Here is a 14,394-nt window from a genome sequence, read left to right on the forward strand (position 1 = left end):
GCACGACAACTGATCCAAGGGTGTGCATCAGACATAATGAAAGGGTCGTGCAAGCAATGTCGTGTGTGTAGCATCGCTGTACTATGAATTACTCCCTCCATTTCTAAATATAAGTTTTTTTTAGAGATTCTAATACGAACTACATATGAATGTATATAGACATATTTTAGAATGTAGAGTTACTTATTTTGCTCTATATGTAGTCTGTATTGGAATCTCAAAGAAGACTTATGTTTAGAAACTGAGGGAATAGTATCAAATTACGTAGAGCAAAACAAAACTGATCTCTCAAAGGCTTATTCCTTTATTCCAAAGCATGGAACCCTATGACTTGTGCGTATTTATATCTGCAGGTAACATGCACGCCATGCAACTTGTATCATGTGTATGGGTCATCCTGCTATCTAATTAGAGAGCACCTGTGCTAGCTTAGATATGATTAACTATATCGAGGAAGTAAACTATGTTGGGGTATCCAAAGAGGATTATTCCCATGTCCTTCCATCGTCCATAGTCTTCAGCTATTGTTAATTGTTATGACTGACACATCTGTGATGTCCATTTAGAAGGGTTTAAATGACTAATTCTGAAATCTGTGTTCCCTGGACCGCGTGACAGACACCTCATAACATGAGCTAATGTCAAATATTACAATAATGTTCCATTTTTTGCACATTATACGTGTCGGAAAAATTTCTACTCGTACTCTAGTTATGCTTCTTGTCAACTTATTATTTAAGCTAAAGCTTCTTCTCAGCCGTTGGAGCAATGGACAGTGGGTATATTTAGATTAAATTTTTTGTTTCCTTGGCTTTGATCGGTACTAACTAAATCTTCAACTTGCTCGATGACGCTTGGGCTTAGGTGACTGCCAAGTTTAAAATTGGCATGCTAGATTGGATCACCATGCAGCGTTTAGTTCTCGCAGAAGCATGTTCTCGTGCCTTGTTGCTCCTAGCAAAAGCCGCCTCTAGGTCTACGATACTTCATTCAACTTCATTTGGTTAAGGCCCTACATCAGCTACCTTTTTCCTAATTCTTGGAGAACTTGCCTACTTGCTCTGAAATTATTGTGAAAAAATTGCAAATTTCCCAAGTTTGGAACAGATGTCCACTCGATTTTCTCAAATTTTATTCTGTTTTACGTAAGATCCTTTCGGTGATCTAGCATGAAAAAGGGGCTGTTATTACACATCTTCCCTCCGGATATGTCCTTGCTTCCTTGATGAATTTTGCCATAGATGTTTGGTCAGTGGCGCCTCCGGTTTGGTTTTTCTGGTTGCAATAACATGAGCAGGCCTGTTGAGGAGATGCAGCCTCATAGTCCGCCCACGAGAATCTACGAACAAGAATGTCCTCCATGTACGCATATTATCCAGGGATACTTAGCTCACTGGATAAAAATGCCATCCGTTTTGGTGAATGAAACAGGGATAGGCTACATATCAAAAAAAAAAATCTCGGGACATACAAATATGGACCGCAGATGCTTTGATTCTGGTCTTGAGTTTCAGAAGCAGCATCAAGAACTGGACAGAAACAAACAAGAGGCGGTATCAAGAAATGGAGATAGAATGGCTTATGCAGCCTCAATCTCCATTTCTAGATACGTCCGCATCAAACTTTGCTAGACATCTGAGTTCATACATCTGTCATCAACCCACGCAAGCTAAGGTGGTAATGCACCAGTTGAAATGTCAACCTTCTGGCCTCAGCACATAACAATTCAGCAAGAGAAGCAATGTAGGTGAATGCATAGCGAGGTACCCACGTGATTCTGGATGTGAGCCAGCCGACACAATCAAATTAGTGAAATCCTGATCAGAAAAGAAAAAGGAAAGTGTCTCCGAGAGCTTCCGGCTGAAATTCGAATTCCAGTCTTCGTGATGTACAACAATGATGTCGGCTAAGCTTAACAAATTGAGCAAGTGAGAAGGTGATAGATAGTCAGATACGTCAGGCCGTTGCATAGGACTCGCACTTGTCCCTACAGGAAGACAACAAGAAATGCAAAGAAATGTGAGGTTCATGCAAACCAAGTAAGTATATGTTTGCAAATTCTTGTATGTATGAGAATATGTACTATGTACAGTCTAACATTATCACAGTGGTATTTCATACATGTTTCTGCATCAAGCTTACCGCCGGAAATGCTTCAGCTCTTCGAATTCCTAATCAGATCTTTCAGCTCATCCGCAATTGCATGATAGCAGAACTTGTATTGTTCCTGCAAAGCCAAAATGTTAGTTATAGAGACGAGAGTTTGAGTTGGTTGATAAGGAATAGTTTGAGTTGGACGGTTTATCCTATATGCATCCAGTTGAGTCAGAGTCCAGTTGGATTGGACACATAGTATAGCTAGGCAAACTGAACTGTAACCTTTTAGTTCAAGCAGTCAATAAACAAAGTTCTACAACAAGTCTCAGAGCCTCTCTTCCACATCAGAGACAGGCCCTGTCGCCGGCCATATCCTGGTCTTTGGACCTTAATCTACCACAATAATCTCGTTGTGGATCAAGATCCATAACCTAACCTGGGAGGATCCAATAACTGATTTACAAACTGAAATAAATAAATAACACAATCGTACCTCCGTTTGGACCATGCCAGGTCTCTGGGATCTAAACTTCCCGACAGTTTCCACAAGATTTGTAGCAGCTTGTTCACCACGTAATATCCTCTCTACTGTATTATGGATTGTAATGTAAGCACCAGTTCTCCCAATGCCTGCACTGCAGAAATCAGAAAAGGAATGCAATATTATTTGAATGTGGGCAAGTGTGAAAAAAGGAATCATGCCATTAATTTGAAACAAACCTGCAATGTGCAACAACTGGGTGCTCTTTAGGAACGTAATATAATCTTTTTAGAATCTTCCGTACAGTACTGCTGTCATCTGGCACACCATGGTCAGGCCATGTGGAGTGCTGGATGTGGAGAACAGTATGCACTCTATCTGACTGCAAAATAAAGAATTATAAGTTGGGGCAGTACAAACACTAAGACAAGCAATATGGGTGAAAGAGGTACGAAGCATACACAAAGAGGCAACGCAAGATGCATAAAAAGCCATTCATGGAAGAAAATAACTAAATGTTGCAAACTACAGATGTTCAGCATTTATAGCAATATAATAAATATACACCAGTGGTGTAAGCTAACATGTATACGATTACGATGGTTATCTTGAGACCTCACTTAGCAATGCTACATCAAGTAGTGCTGCAAAGGGGTAATTCATTCATCACACTGCGACCAGCAAACTTAGTGATAGCCTGTGATGGATCAATGCCTTGAAAGCTGAACTGAAATCTTCACTACCACTAGAGTGTAAGCATGAGAATCCTAAATGAATGAAAAAGTACCCGGTAATATGTCTGATGGAATATACGTGAGGGCCTTTACATCACATGTGAATTACTTCAAGCTACTTCTAATGGAAGTATTATGTACTGTTAACAAATCCTGCAAAGGTACTAAAACTTAAGTCTATGCATCGTTGATGAACAAGAGTAATGGCATACAATAGTATAAAAAATAATGGAACAAATAGTCCTTCACTCATACAGCATATCTTCACACTTTATTTAGACACAGAAGCAACATTAGTTTTACACATCTTTACCTCGTTATGTTGCACCTTCACACTGCGCAATGTTAATTCCCCATCTTGTCTGGTCTCCAGGATTTTAATGTTCAATCTTCCATAGTCTCCTTGCCCCTTGCTCAGTGGAAGATACTCATCACACTGCCATTATTTCAATGTAAATAATATTTGATAGGATTTTACCAAAGGAGAAGGTTAAAATTACAAACTGTGTCTACAAGATTAAGAATCCCAGAAAACCATCATGGTACCAAAGCCTAAAGTATTCTTCCAGGAGTCATGTATGGTGGTCTGCCGGACCTTTAATCCCGGACTTAGGAAGTACATATGACAAGCTGAAAAGCATGCATGCAACACATCCATATAGAAATGCAACAACTGTTGACCATTTAGCGTCCTTCAAATATACTACCCCGTCCCGAAATGTAAGACGTTTTTTGACATTAGTATAGTGTCAAAAAACGTCTTATATTTTGGGACGGAGGGAGTACTAAGCAAAAAAGCCTTGCCTGTAGACAGGTGACATTATAAATGGAAAAACGAAGTCATTTTTGATCAAAGATGGCCATTTCCATAAAGAACACAGTCCTATCCGGCTTCTCTGTTCATTTCCCATACTGATCGTGCAAGAACTGTATCCAGCTTCTCTGTTCATTTCCCATACTGATCGTGCAAGAACAGTCAGTCAGCACCAATCAGGCAGGAAGTACAGTAAGCTAAGAATACTGGAAGAAGGTTGTTCTTCTCCATTCAGGGCTGATCCGAAAGAGAATCTAGTCTTTACTGAGAAATTTGGTTTCGGGAACTTTGCTGATTCCAGTCAAAGAAAGAGTTTTTTCAGGAAGAGAAGCAAGCAGCGAACTGAGCAACTATCGCATCAATTCAATAAATAGATCTTAGTGACGCTTAAGCTCCATTCTATTTGAATGTTCTCATGTCCTACTAGCCGCCGTTGATAGGATTTAACGATAAATTAAATAACTCAACACTGTAGGCAAACATGTGGAGTAAGGTTGTGCCAAAATCATGGAAGGCGAGAAACTGAAAACTGAATATTAGGCCAACTCAATGAAACATGCAAGTCACAAGTGTTTGTTATTCATACCTTAGCAATGTCAAATTTAGTGAGCATGACAATTACAGGACAGCTGTTCTCAAAGACCATCTGCCAAAAATCTTCGAATGTATTGACTAGCGGACCTTGAGTAGAAATGAACTTTGTCTGATCTTTGTCATCATACTGCAGATTTTATATCCAGCAATGCAATTAGGATCAGAAAGAAAGAAAAGGGCAGGAAATATGCTATTTCTTACCTTTATAAGGCTTGCATTGATGTAATCATTACTTGAAGTCTGATTGCCTGTTGAGGACTGTAGCTTTATCCTGGTTTCATCAACTAAATAATAAAGGTCGAGTTAAATCAAATAATTTATTCCACATGGTGGAATTGCAGAATATGCATGACTGCCCCCATAAGTTAATGATGCTCACATGCCAAGACATCAGTGTAGCGGTTCCTTTCCCTATTAGCAGGACTTCGAGCCACAGTAAACTTCTGAGCCAACTGGAGTGATGTTCTTATGGCCTGAAATAATTGCGAATCAATAGTTGCATGATTTTCTTAGGAAATAATATTCCTCATTTCTTATAACAGCCAATTTCAAAATATTTCTTATATGTACAATTAAAAAAATAATTAGTCCAGCATCAGCTGTCCCCAGTCAACACATATATCTGAATTGTTTCTTTCAGTTCCATTGAACTGAATGTGGACGAGCTAGTGTGGTACCACGAGGTTAGAACTGAATGGGGTCGTGATACAATGTCCATACCCATTTTTTTTCTTACAAAAAGTTGAGTAAGATGCTAAGGGCAGATAATTCACTTGTTCATAGTAATACTTCATACAGCATTTGATATGACGACGGGCATTTGCGAATACACATTTGATATGGTGACAGTCCCATTGAGAATGCATATCCTTTTAATCGTTATCAATATATCGATTGTCATAAAAAAGAAGAGAAAACTATGGATTAAGATTTCAGCGTGTAATTGATAATCTTTAGAGATTGGACTTGGAAAAAGAGAGAGAGCTAATTAGGTTAGAAGTTACTAAAACAGTAGAAAATGGATCACTTGGATGTGATTAAGATTCACACAAGCAGTAGAATGGACAAAGTTGTTCCAAACATCATCAGGTAGCTTAAAGTGTCATGTAAATTATCCTAAGGCAACCAGCACAGCATTACAGATGACAGAACATCATCAGGGAGCTTAAAGTTTCACATGAGATATCCAAAGGCAACCAACACAGCACTAGAGATGACAGATAAAATACCATGTTAGAAATTAGAAATTAGAAAAGAACACCAACTCCAGCAATACTACCTTTTCCTGGTGGCCTAGACGAGCAAAAAATGTGAGCTATTTTACTCAAAGAGAATACTCAGCTACTTCACTGTGTGAGGTTAAGTCCATCTCAGGTAAGCGCGTGAAAACAAATACATACTAAGGCCAATGGTAGGACTGGTCCAAGGAAGAGGCAATGCCATGAGAGGAGATTGTAGTTTTATTTCCTGTGTGCTGACGTTGACGCGGTATTCTGGAGCAAGCAGCATAACTCCTCAAGAGTATAATTTTGGCAACCTAAAATGGACTTCAATCCCAGTTGCCCAGAGAATCCACATGTTAAAATGTAGCTTTAGAAATAATCTCTATTTTCCCTTAATCATAACCAGCACAATTTTATCTGGCTGTACAGCTATCGTCCAACATGACGCTTCACTTGGAAGCAACAATGTGAAGATCACACGGCACTAAGGGTAACCATTATACATAAAACCACCTCCTCCATCATTCACAACTCACTTGTACGATTGCAAAACTAAAAAGATTCTAGCTAAGGCCACTCTTCTTGATTTTGCAAAAAGAAAAGGAAACAAGGGGAAAAAGATGGTGTGTCTTGATTTCACAAAGCAAAGAAAATATTGGTGATATTAACTTGGTCATGCCTCGCCGGACTTGCACAAATAGGGGGTGACCAGGAAAGATTTCCTACCGGAAGGCCTCTAAAGTCGTCGAATATTGCTGCCGGCTTCTTGAGCTTTTTGTCGAGCACCTTGAGCGCCGTCTTGCAGTGCTTCACCTGGTCCGGCATCAGCGCCCGGGCCGGCGGATCCGCGTTGGGGTCGAGCGGGTCAAACCCTCCCTGCGGCCCTGTAAGCCCAGGCGAAGAGCGGCGCGGGGCGGAGGAGGCCGGCGAGCGGCCTCTCCCGCCGCCGCGCAGCGGCGAGTTCCCCGTGGCTCCGGCGGCGGGGTCAGTCTTCCGGCGGCGCTTAGCGCTAGGAGCGGGCGGAGGGGAGGGGGGAGCCGTCGGGGTCGCCGTGGTGGAGCGCGTGGCCGGGTATAAATAAAGTGCGACGGCTTCCGCCCGGGCCGGTGGTTGGATTGGGGTTTTTTGAGAAGACTTGACTTGGGGAGGAGAGAATGCTGATGCCGCCACGGTGCAAGTGGGGTCTGGTTGTTCGGGGAAAGGGAGGGGGGGCGGGGAGGGTGGGAATGGCGGACGCGGTGATGCGGGCCGCCGGCGGAGGGGGGTTTCGCAGGGAAGAAGATGGCGAGACGGATTTTGAAATGCTGATGAAATCCACTAGTTTAGCGCCCGTGCTTTACCAGCTCGTCACGGTGGGTTGTGATCTACTCCCCCGTCTCATCAGGGTGTGTTTGGTTTGGGGACCAACATTCATGAATGAAACGGTTTCATCACGAAGAAATCGGTCGGTCTCGTAAAAAAATAGAATACAGTTCCATTTTAGAGAAATGGGTCGGTTTTATCCTTGATAGGGTAAAAAAATAGAATGGAATGGTACCGTTTTTATGTTTGATTGAAGAGGTGCAACAACAAATGAAAATTGTTTTTTTCAAAAACACTCTTATATTATGGGGACGAAGGGAGTAACTAGCAAAGGTTCGTGTGTTGCAACAGTATATACATGTTTTTAGTGATTATTTTTAAAAATAATCAGTTTTAGTGATTCAACAGTTTCTAAATTACAAAGGCAAAATGCCCCAAAGCATCCTGTGCGATTAACGTGTCTCTCGGATATGTTCACCAAGACAGGCAATATGGACTTGTTAGTCCACACAACTCCACTAATCTTTAAAATAAATAAATGTTAGCAATTACTCCCTCTGTCCCATAATATAAAAGTGTTTTTGACACTACACTGGCGTCAGAAATGCTCTTATATTATGGAATGGAGGGAGTATATCACACCACTAACTTAAGAACAAAAAGACAGACATCGCCTACTGCCAATGAACTCTTGCCCCTAACAATCTAGGTGTGTTGATCTATGATGGTAATTAATACTACTCACGGAAAATATAAAGTAATAATAACCAATACATGGATTGATGACCTTTTACCCAATAGTAAAGATGAGATAAGTGGCACTTATGTAAGGCAGAGAAATTTACATTGTAATACTTCACACAGTTTCGACCATCCATAAATTAATTAATTAAACTCATTAAGCGTCGCGTGAAGGGCGGCCAACCAGCTATGCCACATGGCGCAAAGTGGTTGGCCGTAGTGAGATGTCTTTTGGATTTTTTTAGATAAAGGTGAGAATTATTTTCTAAATCTATTTTTTCTTTTTAGATGGAGGCGACGACCTCTAGTATTTTTTTAAATGAAAGTGATGCAATGTGGCGCTCGCTGGTAGGCTACGGTGTTTTTTTTCTTTTTTATTTCTTTTTTAGATGAAGGTGAGGATTTTTTTATGAGATGTTTTTTTAGACGAAGGCGAGGACTCTATTTTTTTCCTTTGGAAATGTACGCACAACTTCCTCTCAAGTGGCGCCACAAGGTGGCGTCCCAACCACTAGTATTGTATGAAGCATGTCCTAATTCTTTCCATTCTAGACATAGTGTTCAATGTGTTCCACTAAAATATAACACAACATGACTCTACAAAGACCGGCAAGTTTGACGTTACCAAATCCATCACAAATGGGGTGTTTGCATTTAAATGAAAAAAAAACACATAAAAGGCTATTCATTATCTTCTAGAGAAACACTATCAACAGTCTCAATAAGTTTTTTGGGTATTTTCAAACATAACATTCGGTTATGAGGGGCAAACGGCCAGGCGACGCCATCTATTACCTTCCTTGCGTAGTGAAGAAGCACTATCAATAGTCTCAAATTAAGCTTTTTGAATATCTCAAAATATTCAGTTCAGAGGGGGGGATACGGCCGAGGCGACCATGCCGTCGCATACATCTCGCTGTGTATTAGCACTTTACCTATCAAATTGAGTAGCAATCTTACTATCAACTTCAATCGCAGTGTGTGTGTGTATCAGTGGTGGAGTATCTAGTAAACACTGGTTTTCAGTGTAAATAAGTAAACTTCTGTCGTGGACTATCAGACAAATAGCATGGATCGGAGGGGAGTCTCTAGCAAGCCACTTAAATGCCAATTACCATCTAGGAGGATAAGTCCTCAAATCTTCGTGCGTTCTTGAGAATCCTGAACGGATTCGTCTTCGATCATCTTGACCGATCCGATACACTTTGCAGGCTTCCACTGGAGGTTAACCCCTGCCTTATGCCGGCTGGGATTGACCGTTCAGGTCAGGAGCGACTGGACTCTGACAGCCGCGATGGGCCCTCTATTAGCAGCAAATGGCCTTCCGCCACCAGCGTCTCACGCCATTGCCTCACTTCTGCAAACCACGACTCTTCCTCACCATCAGCGTCTCGTGCCATGACTTGTCTTCCATGGTTGTAACTTTTGTAAAATCTCCTCTTTCCAATTGCACATCTAGTACGACATTCCTCAACATGGAAGCCATCGAGGAGTTTTGCCAGGCTTATTCAAAAATGTTGGAATTTCAGTGCTAACATGAACGAAGAATCATACAGGCAGTGTCCCCCCCCCCACACACACACAAAATAAAATCTTCCTTTTGAATAATTGGCAGTTGTATCACCTATATCTCTGAACATTCATCTCAATTTGTAGTTCTGGTTGAAGCTTGGAAATAAGACATTCAGGCAAGTCAAGATTCAGGTTAAAAGATGGCGATATTCATGCTTCGATATTAAGTTCAGAAAGCAATGGCTCATTCCATAAAGTATGCTCTTTCCAGTTCCACATCTAGTACGACATTCCTCAGTATGGAAGCCATCGAGGGGTTTTATCAGGTTTATGCAGCAATGTGGGACTCACAGCACTAACATGAACTAAGAATCATACATGAGGCGTTCTACTACTTGTGAACTGCGTTGGGATTTCCCCAAAGAGGAGGGGATGATGCAATACGGTAGAGATAAGTATTTCCTTCAGTTAAGAACCAAGGTTATCAATCCAGTAGGAGAACCAAGCAACACCCCGTTGGTAGTACCTGCACACAAACAACAAATCCTTGCAACCCAACGCGAACAAGGGGTTGCCAATCCCTTGACGGTTACGAGCAAGATAAAATTGTATGGTATTTGATAGATAGATCGGACAAAATACAAAATAAAATAAATAAAAGAAAATTGCAACAAGATATTTTTAGGATTTTTATATGATAAAAGGTAGACCTGGGGGCCATAGTTTTCACTAGAGGCTTCTCTCGAGAAAATAGCATACAGTGGGTAGACAAATTATTGTTGGGCAATTGATAGAAAAGCAAATAGATATCCAAGGCAATGATCATGTATATATGCATCAAGTCTGAGACAAGTAGACCTGAACGATTATGCATCTACTACTATTACTCCACACATCGACCGCTATCCAGCATGCATCTAGAGTATTAAGTTCGTAAAGAATGGAGTAACGCTATAACACCCTGGTTTTTGGCCCTTTTCTTTTTCTTTTGATTTTCTTTGGATTTTTGCTTTGGATTTCTTTTTCGTGGCTTTGTGGTCTAGAAACATGGAAAGATTATCTCTTCTTCCTTTCCAGAGTGGCTTGTCAATCGTAAATCCATCCAAGACCATGTCACTTCCATTTTTCACCAATCCCAAATTATTTTTCTTGGGAATATTCCTTTTTCTACTAAAGGAATAATCCTTTTTGCCCCAGGTTGTGAAGCAATCTACATTTCTGCCTTGCCATTAATTCCCACAAAATTCTCATAATTCCGTTGGGACATAACTTCCACATATATGTCAAAACATTTCCATGTCCAGTTCAAAAATAATTCACAAATATTCTTTTTCCTATTCTGCCCTGAATGACACTTTGTGAAGGAAGTGTCATTTATATGTTTTTGATTGCCCTGAAACTTTTCGGGCACTCTCTCATGTCCGTATCATTGCCACATGCAAAAATTCAACTTCATCTTCCTTGTAAACATTCCTCAACTAATTTCCAAAGTTTCTGATCCGAAAGAAACTTTGTGAATGAGGTACTAGCTAGGATTGTCCAAATGTGAAATTTTTTGCCATGTTCTCAATACATATCATCACTATCCACAAGATTTGAACTCCATCCGATCACCCATGTGAGCACACCATCCAATCTTTGATTCTGGTCAAATTTTTAGTTTGTGAAGCAACTATATTTTATATTGCTTCCTAATTGCTAAAATTTTACCAAAGCATTTGTCAGGACCCCGATTCTATGCCACACCGATCTAGCATGTAACACCTCATATCACTTTGCAGCCTCACGCACGGTATTCCCACGGGTGTCGCCTTACCATGCCCGGGACCGTTTGCGCCTTTTGGCACATGTATATGATAGTGTCGCTAGCATCCATATGACAAAGAACCCGGGCTGACATGGCTAGTCGTGAACCCAAAGTGGCACTAACTTACAGGGACAGGCATACATGACCCAACATCGAACGTGTCGGTCATCAGCGAGTGAATCCGGGCTGTAGCAACTAGGCTAGCAGGACTCCGGTAAACCGGGCTGTAGCAGGCTAACAGGACTTCGGTAGATACTGCGTGACATTTCCCCGAAGGGACAGACACAGGAACGAAGAAGGACACATGCCGGCCAGCCTAAGTGTTCCAGAGCAGTAGCAAGCTACCAGGGCTCGGTGGAAGCACTAGGAGACATTTCCCGATAAGAGAGGCTACTAAGGATAAACAACTAGATAGTCATATCCCACACATAGCAATACACATTACACGTACGCATAACATGCAAGTATGTGCTATACAACATGGCATCACAACAGAACTCAACGACTCATATAAATAAGGCTCAAAGAGCCATCATAGCATTACTACAAACAGGGGTCACATGACCCAACAGTCAGAGCAAACAAGCAACAGGCGGAAGCATTACATGTCTGAGTACAGACATCTACAAATGAAAAAGTCTGAAGAGCCTGACTATCTACATCATCCGGTCAAGATCGTAGCTGAGGTACAAGCTATTTGTCGAAGTCCACGAGAACACTAGTAAGACCGAAATCTCCGCTGCAAAAACATAAATAAAGCAACATGAGTACAAAGGTACTCAGCAAGACTTACATCAGATCCTATCATACATGCATTTGTATCAAGAGGGTAATGTGGGGTTTAGTTGCAGCAAGCCAGCTTTGACTCAGTGGCTATCCTTTTCTACGACTATGAGAAACTTCTTTGAGGTGAGATGGCGCACACGAGTCCACTACTCACCACACAATACACTACTATGGATTCATCCTCGTCTCCCTACGAGAAGGCCATTCATAGCACTCACACTTGTCTTGAGCATTTTAGAGTATCCACTTCAAGTTATCTATGTACCATGTAAGCATCCAAGAAGTCCATAACCGTGGACCCGGCTATTCGAATAGATCATGTTAACCCTGCAGGGGTGTACTTCTTCACACACGCTCTCGCCACTTACCGCCATGTACACGTCATGTATCTCGGCAACCTTCAAGCGGAAGCCTGGCGAGGGTGTCGGCCATGACCTGACTAACCACACAAGACTCTAGTCCGGGTTTATCACATATTCGGGTTCCATCCGCAAGGAGATCCGGCCGGGGTGTCGCTCACGGCCCCAAACGATGTGTGCAGGGTTCCCAAGCCCACCTCGCCAGATGGATCTATGCTTGGTACACCGTGCCACTTGTGCCTAGTCTGTCCCAAGCCCACCTGGCCGGGTGCCACTTGGTAGACTACTAACACTACCTACAAACACCAGAAACTAGTTGCGACTCCTGGACAGAGACCAAGTTGGTTAATAAGTCGAGAGGGGCCGAGTTACCGGAACCCAATGTGTGGTAGTATCGAGTCATTGGACAACATACATAGAACTCAGTGCTTAAGGACGGTTCCAGTGAGATAACCCACCATGTACTCCTACATGGCCTCTCACCGCTACCTTTACCAAATCGTGTTCACACACTTAACTCTCAGCATCAGAACATAGCACTGCACTCCAATTCATTCCCAATGAATCAGACCTGACACACTCTAAGCAATAGCAGGCATGGCATGGTAGGAACACAACAGTGGCTTCAATCAACTCCTACACATGCTAGTGGGTTTCAACTATTTACTGTGGCAATGACGGGTCATGCAGAGGAATGGGTTCAACTACCGCAGCACAAAGTAGCAGTTGAAACGTTGTTGTCCTAATGCAATAACTGAGAGCAGGAGCGAGAGAGTAGGATTGTATCAGAATGAACAAGGGGGTTTGCTTGCCTGGTAGATCAACAAGGAAGGCATTGCTCCTCAGACAGGTACTCTGGAACGGTCTCTGGAGCAGGACCTATCGAGAAGGAACGGTGTCGACAATCAAAACACAAGCATATGTAACAATATGATGCATGAACATGGCATGTATATGTGATGCTGTTTGAGCTAATGCAACTAGTATTCAAATTGAATGAAGTCCATTTGAATCAAGGGTTCAAATGCAACTCCAAATTAAGCTCTTATATATGCCATTTTAGTGTTTCACTTATACAGTAGGTATAAGTTGGTTTTACATGCATGAAATTGGTACCAATGGATAGATTGCATTTTTCTGATAATTTTTCATATATAAATTATTTCAATCTGAGCTACGGTTGAATTTCTATGAATTTTTGAAGTTTGAAACATTTTCTGGAATTTCCTGATTAATTTTAAATCCAGAAAAGAATTAACTGCGTCAGCACTGCGTCACTGTGACGTCAGCGAGTCAACTGCGGCTGACCAGGTCAAACCTGACCAGTAGGGTCCACACGTCAGTGACTCAAGGTTAAACAGGGGATAGTTTAAGCCTAATTAAAAGATTAGTGGCGCTAGGGCCCACTGGTCAGTGTCAGGGGTTAAATAAGCGGTGATTAGCACTAAGCTAATCACCTGACGGGCCGGACCCACCTAACAGGCCGGCGCGGTCAAGGCGGTTAACCCCACCGGCGTTAAGCCGCCGGCGAGGCCCGAAACGGCGGAGCACCGTGGAAACGGGCTACGGTGCCCCGTTCGCAGCGTGGTTGGGCTCGTTCGAGAGCCCAGACCAGCGCGCGTCAGGCGGTGGTGCCAGCCGGGCCTGGGGTGGCCGGATGCGACAGCGAGGAGCTCGGCCGCGGCGGCCGGAGCTCGGGTGAGGCACGAGGGGCGCTGTGGTGCGCGTGCAGGAGAGTTGGAGTGCTGGTGTGTGCGTGCGTGATGCGGCGAGGGCGATGGACACGCCCGGTGGACCAAATGGTCGCCGGAGGTGCGTCGGCGGCGAGCGCAGGCGGCGACGGGTGCGGTCGAGCTAGGTGCAGTCGCTACGGCGTGCGAGGAGGAGAACGGAGAGGGGGAGAGCGGCCAGTAGCTCACAGCGGTTCGGACAAGGTGGTCGGCG

At 42.7% G+C, this 14,394-nt stretch overlaps 1 protein-coding gene across 2 annotated transcripts; it reads right to left on the reverse strand.

Moving 5' to 3' along the window:
* Nucleotides 1–1,449: 1,449 nt before the first annotated feature.
* Nucleotides 1,450–7,107, reverse strand: LOC119295264 (protein-tyrosine-phosphatase PTP1-like). 2 transcript variants are annotated; one of them, XM_037573636.1, is made up of 9 exons: nucleotides 6,670–7,107; nucleotides 5,100–5,193; nucleotides 4,922–5,004; nucleotides 4,713–4,847; nucleotides 3,626–3,748; nucleotides 2,818–2,960; nucleotides 2,591–2,732; nucleotides 2,143–2,227; nucleotides 1,450–1,987 (listed from the first exon to the last, which is right to left on the reverse strand). In XM_037573636.1, exons 1-8 carry the CDS (start codon nucleotides 6,766–6,768, stop codon nucleotides 2,156–2,158), a joined length of 891 nt encoding a protein of 296 aa, XP_037429533.1. In that variant the 5' UTR covers nucleotides 6,769–7,107; the 3' UTR covers nucleotides 1,450–1,987; nucleotides 2,143–2,155. The 2 variants fall into 2 exon arrangements, with proteins under 2 accessions (XP_037429533.1, XP_037429532.1); XM_037573635.1 differs by having other exon boundaries at nucleotides 2,122–2,227; nucleotides 6,670–6,897.
* Between the last annotated feature and the right edge of the window lie 7,287 nt (nucleotides 7,108–14,394).

The sequence above is a fragment of the Triticum dicoccoides genome, chromosome 4B (genome assembly GCF_002162155.2).
Source record: "Triticum dicoccoides isolate Atlit2015 ecotype Zavitan chromosome 4B, WEW_v2.0, whole genome shotgun sequence".
In the NCBI taxonomy this organism is placed as follows: domain Eukaryota; kingdom Viridiplantae; phylum Streptophyta; class Magnoliopsida; order Poales; family Poaceae; genus Triticum; species Triticum dicoccoides.

Excerpts from the sequence above, each read along its gene's own strand:
- LOC119295264 (XM_037573636.1), bottom strand. The coding sequence starts at position 6,768 with ATGCCGGACCAGGTGAAGCACTGCAAGACGGCGCTCAAGGTGCTCGAC. Across the intron at positions 3,749-4,712 it reads CTAAATTTGACATTGCTAAG|TGTGATGAGTATCTTCCACT; the intron begins GTATGAATAACA and ends AAATAATGGCAG. Across the intron at positions 2,961-3,625 it reads TGAAGGTGCAACATAACGAG|TCAGATAGAGTGCATACTGT; the intron begins GTAAAGATGTGT and ends TTTATTTTGCAG.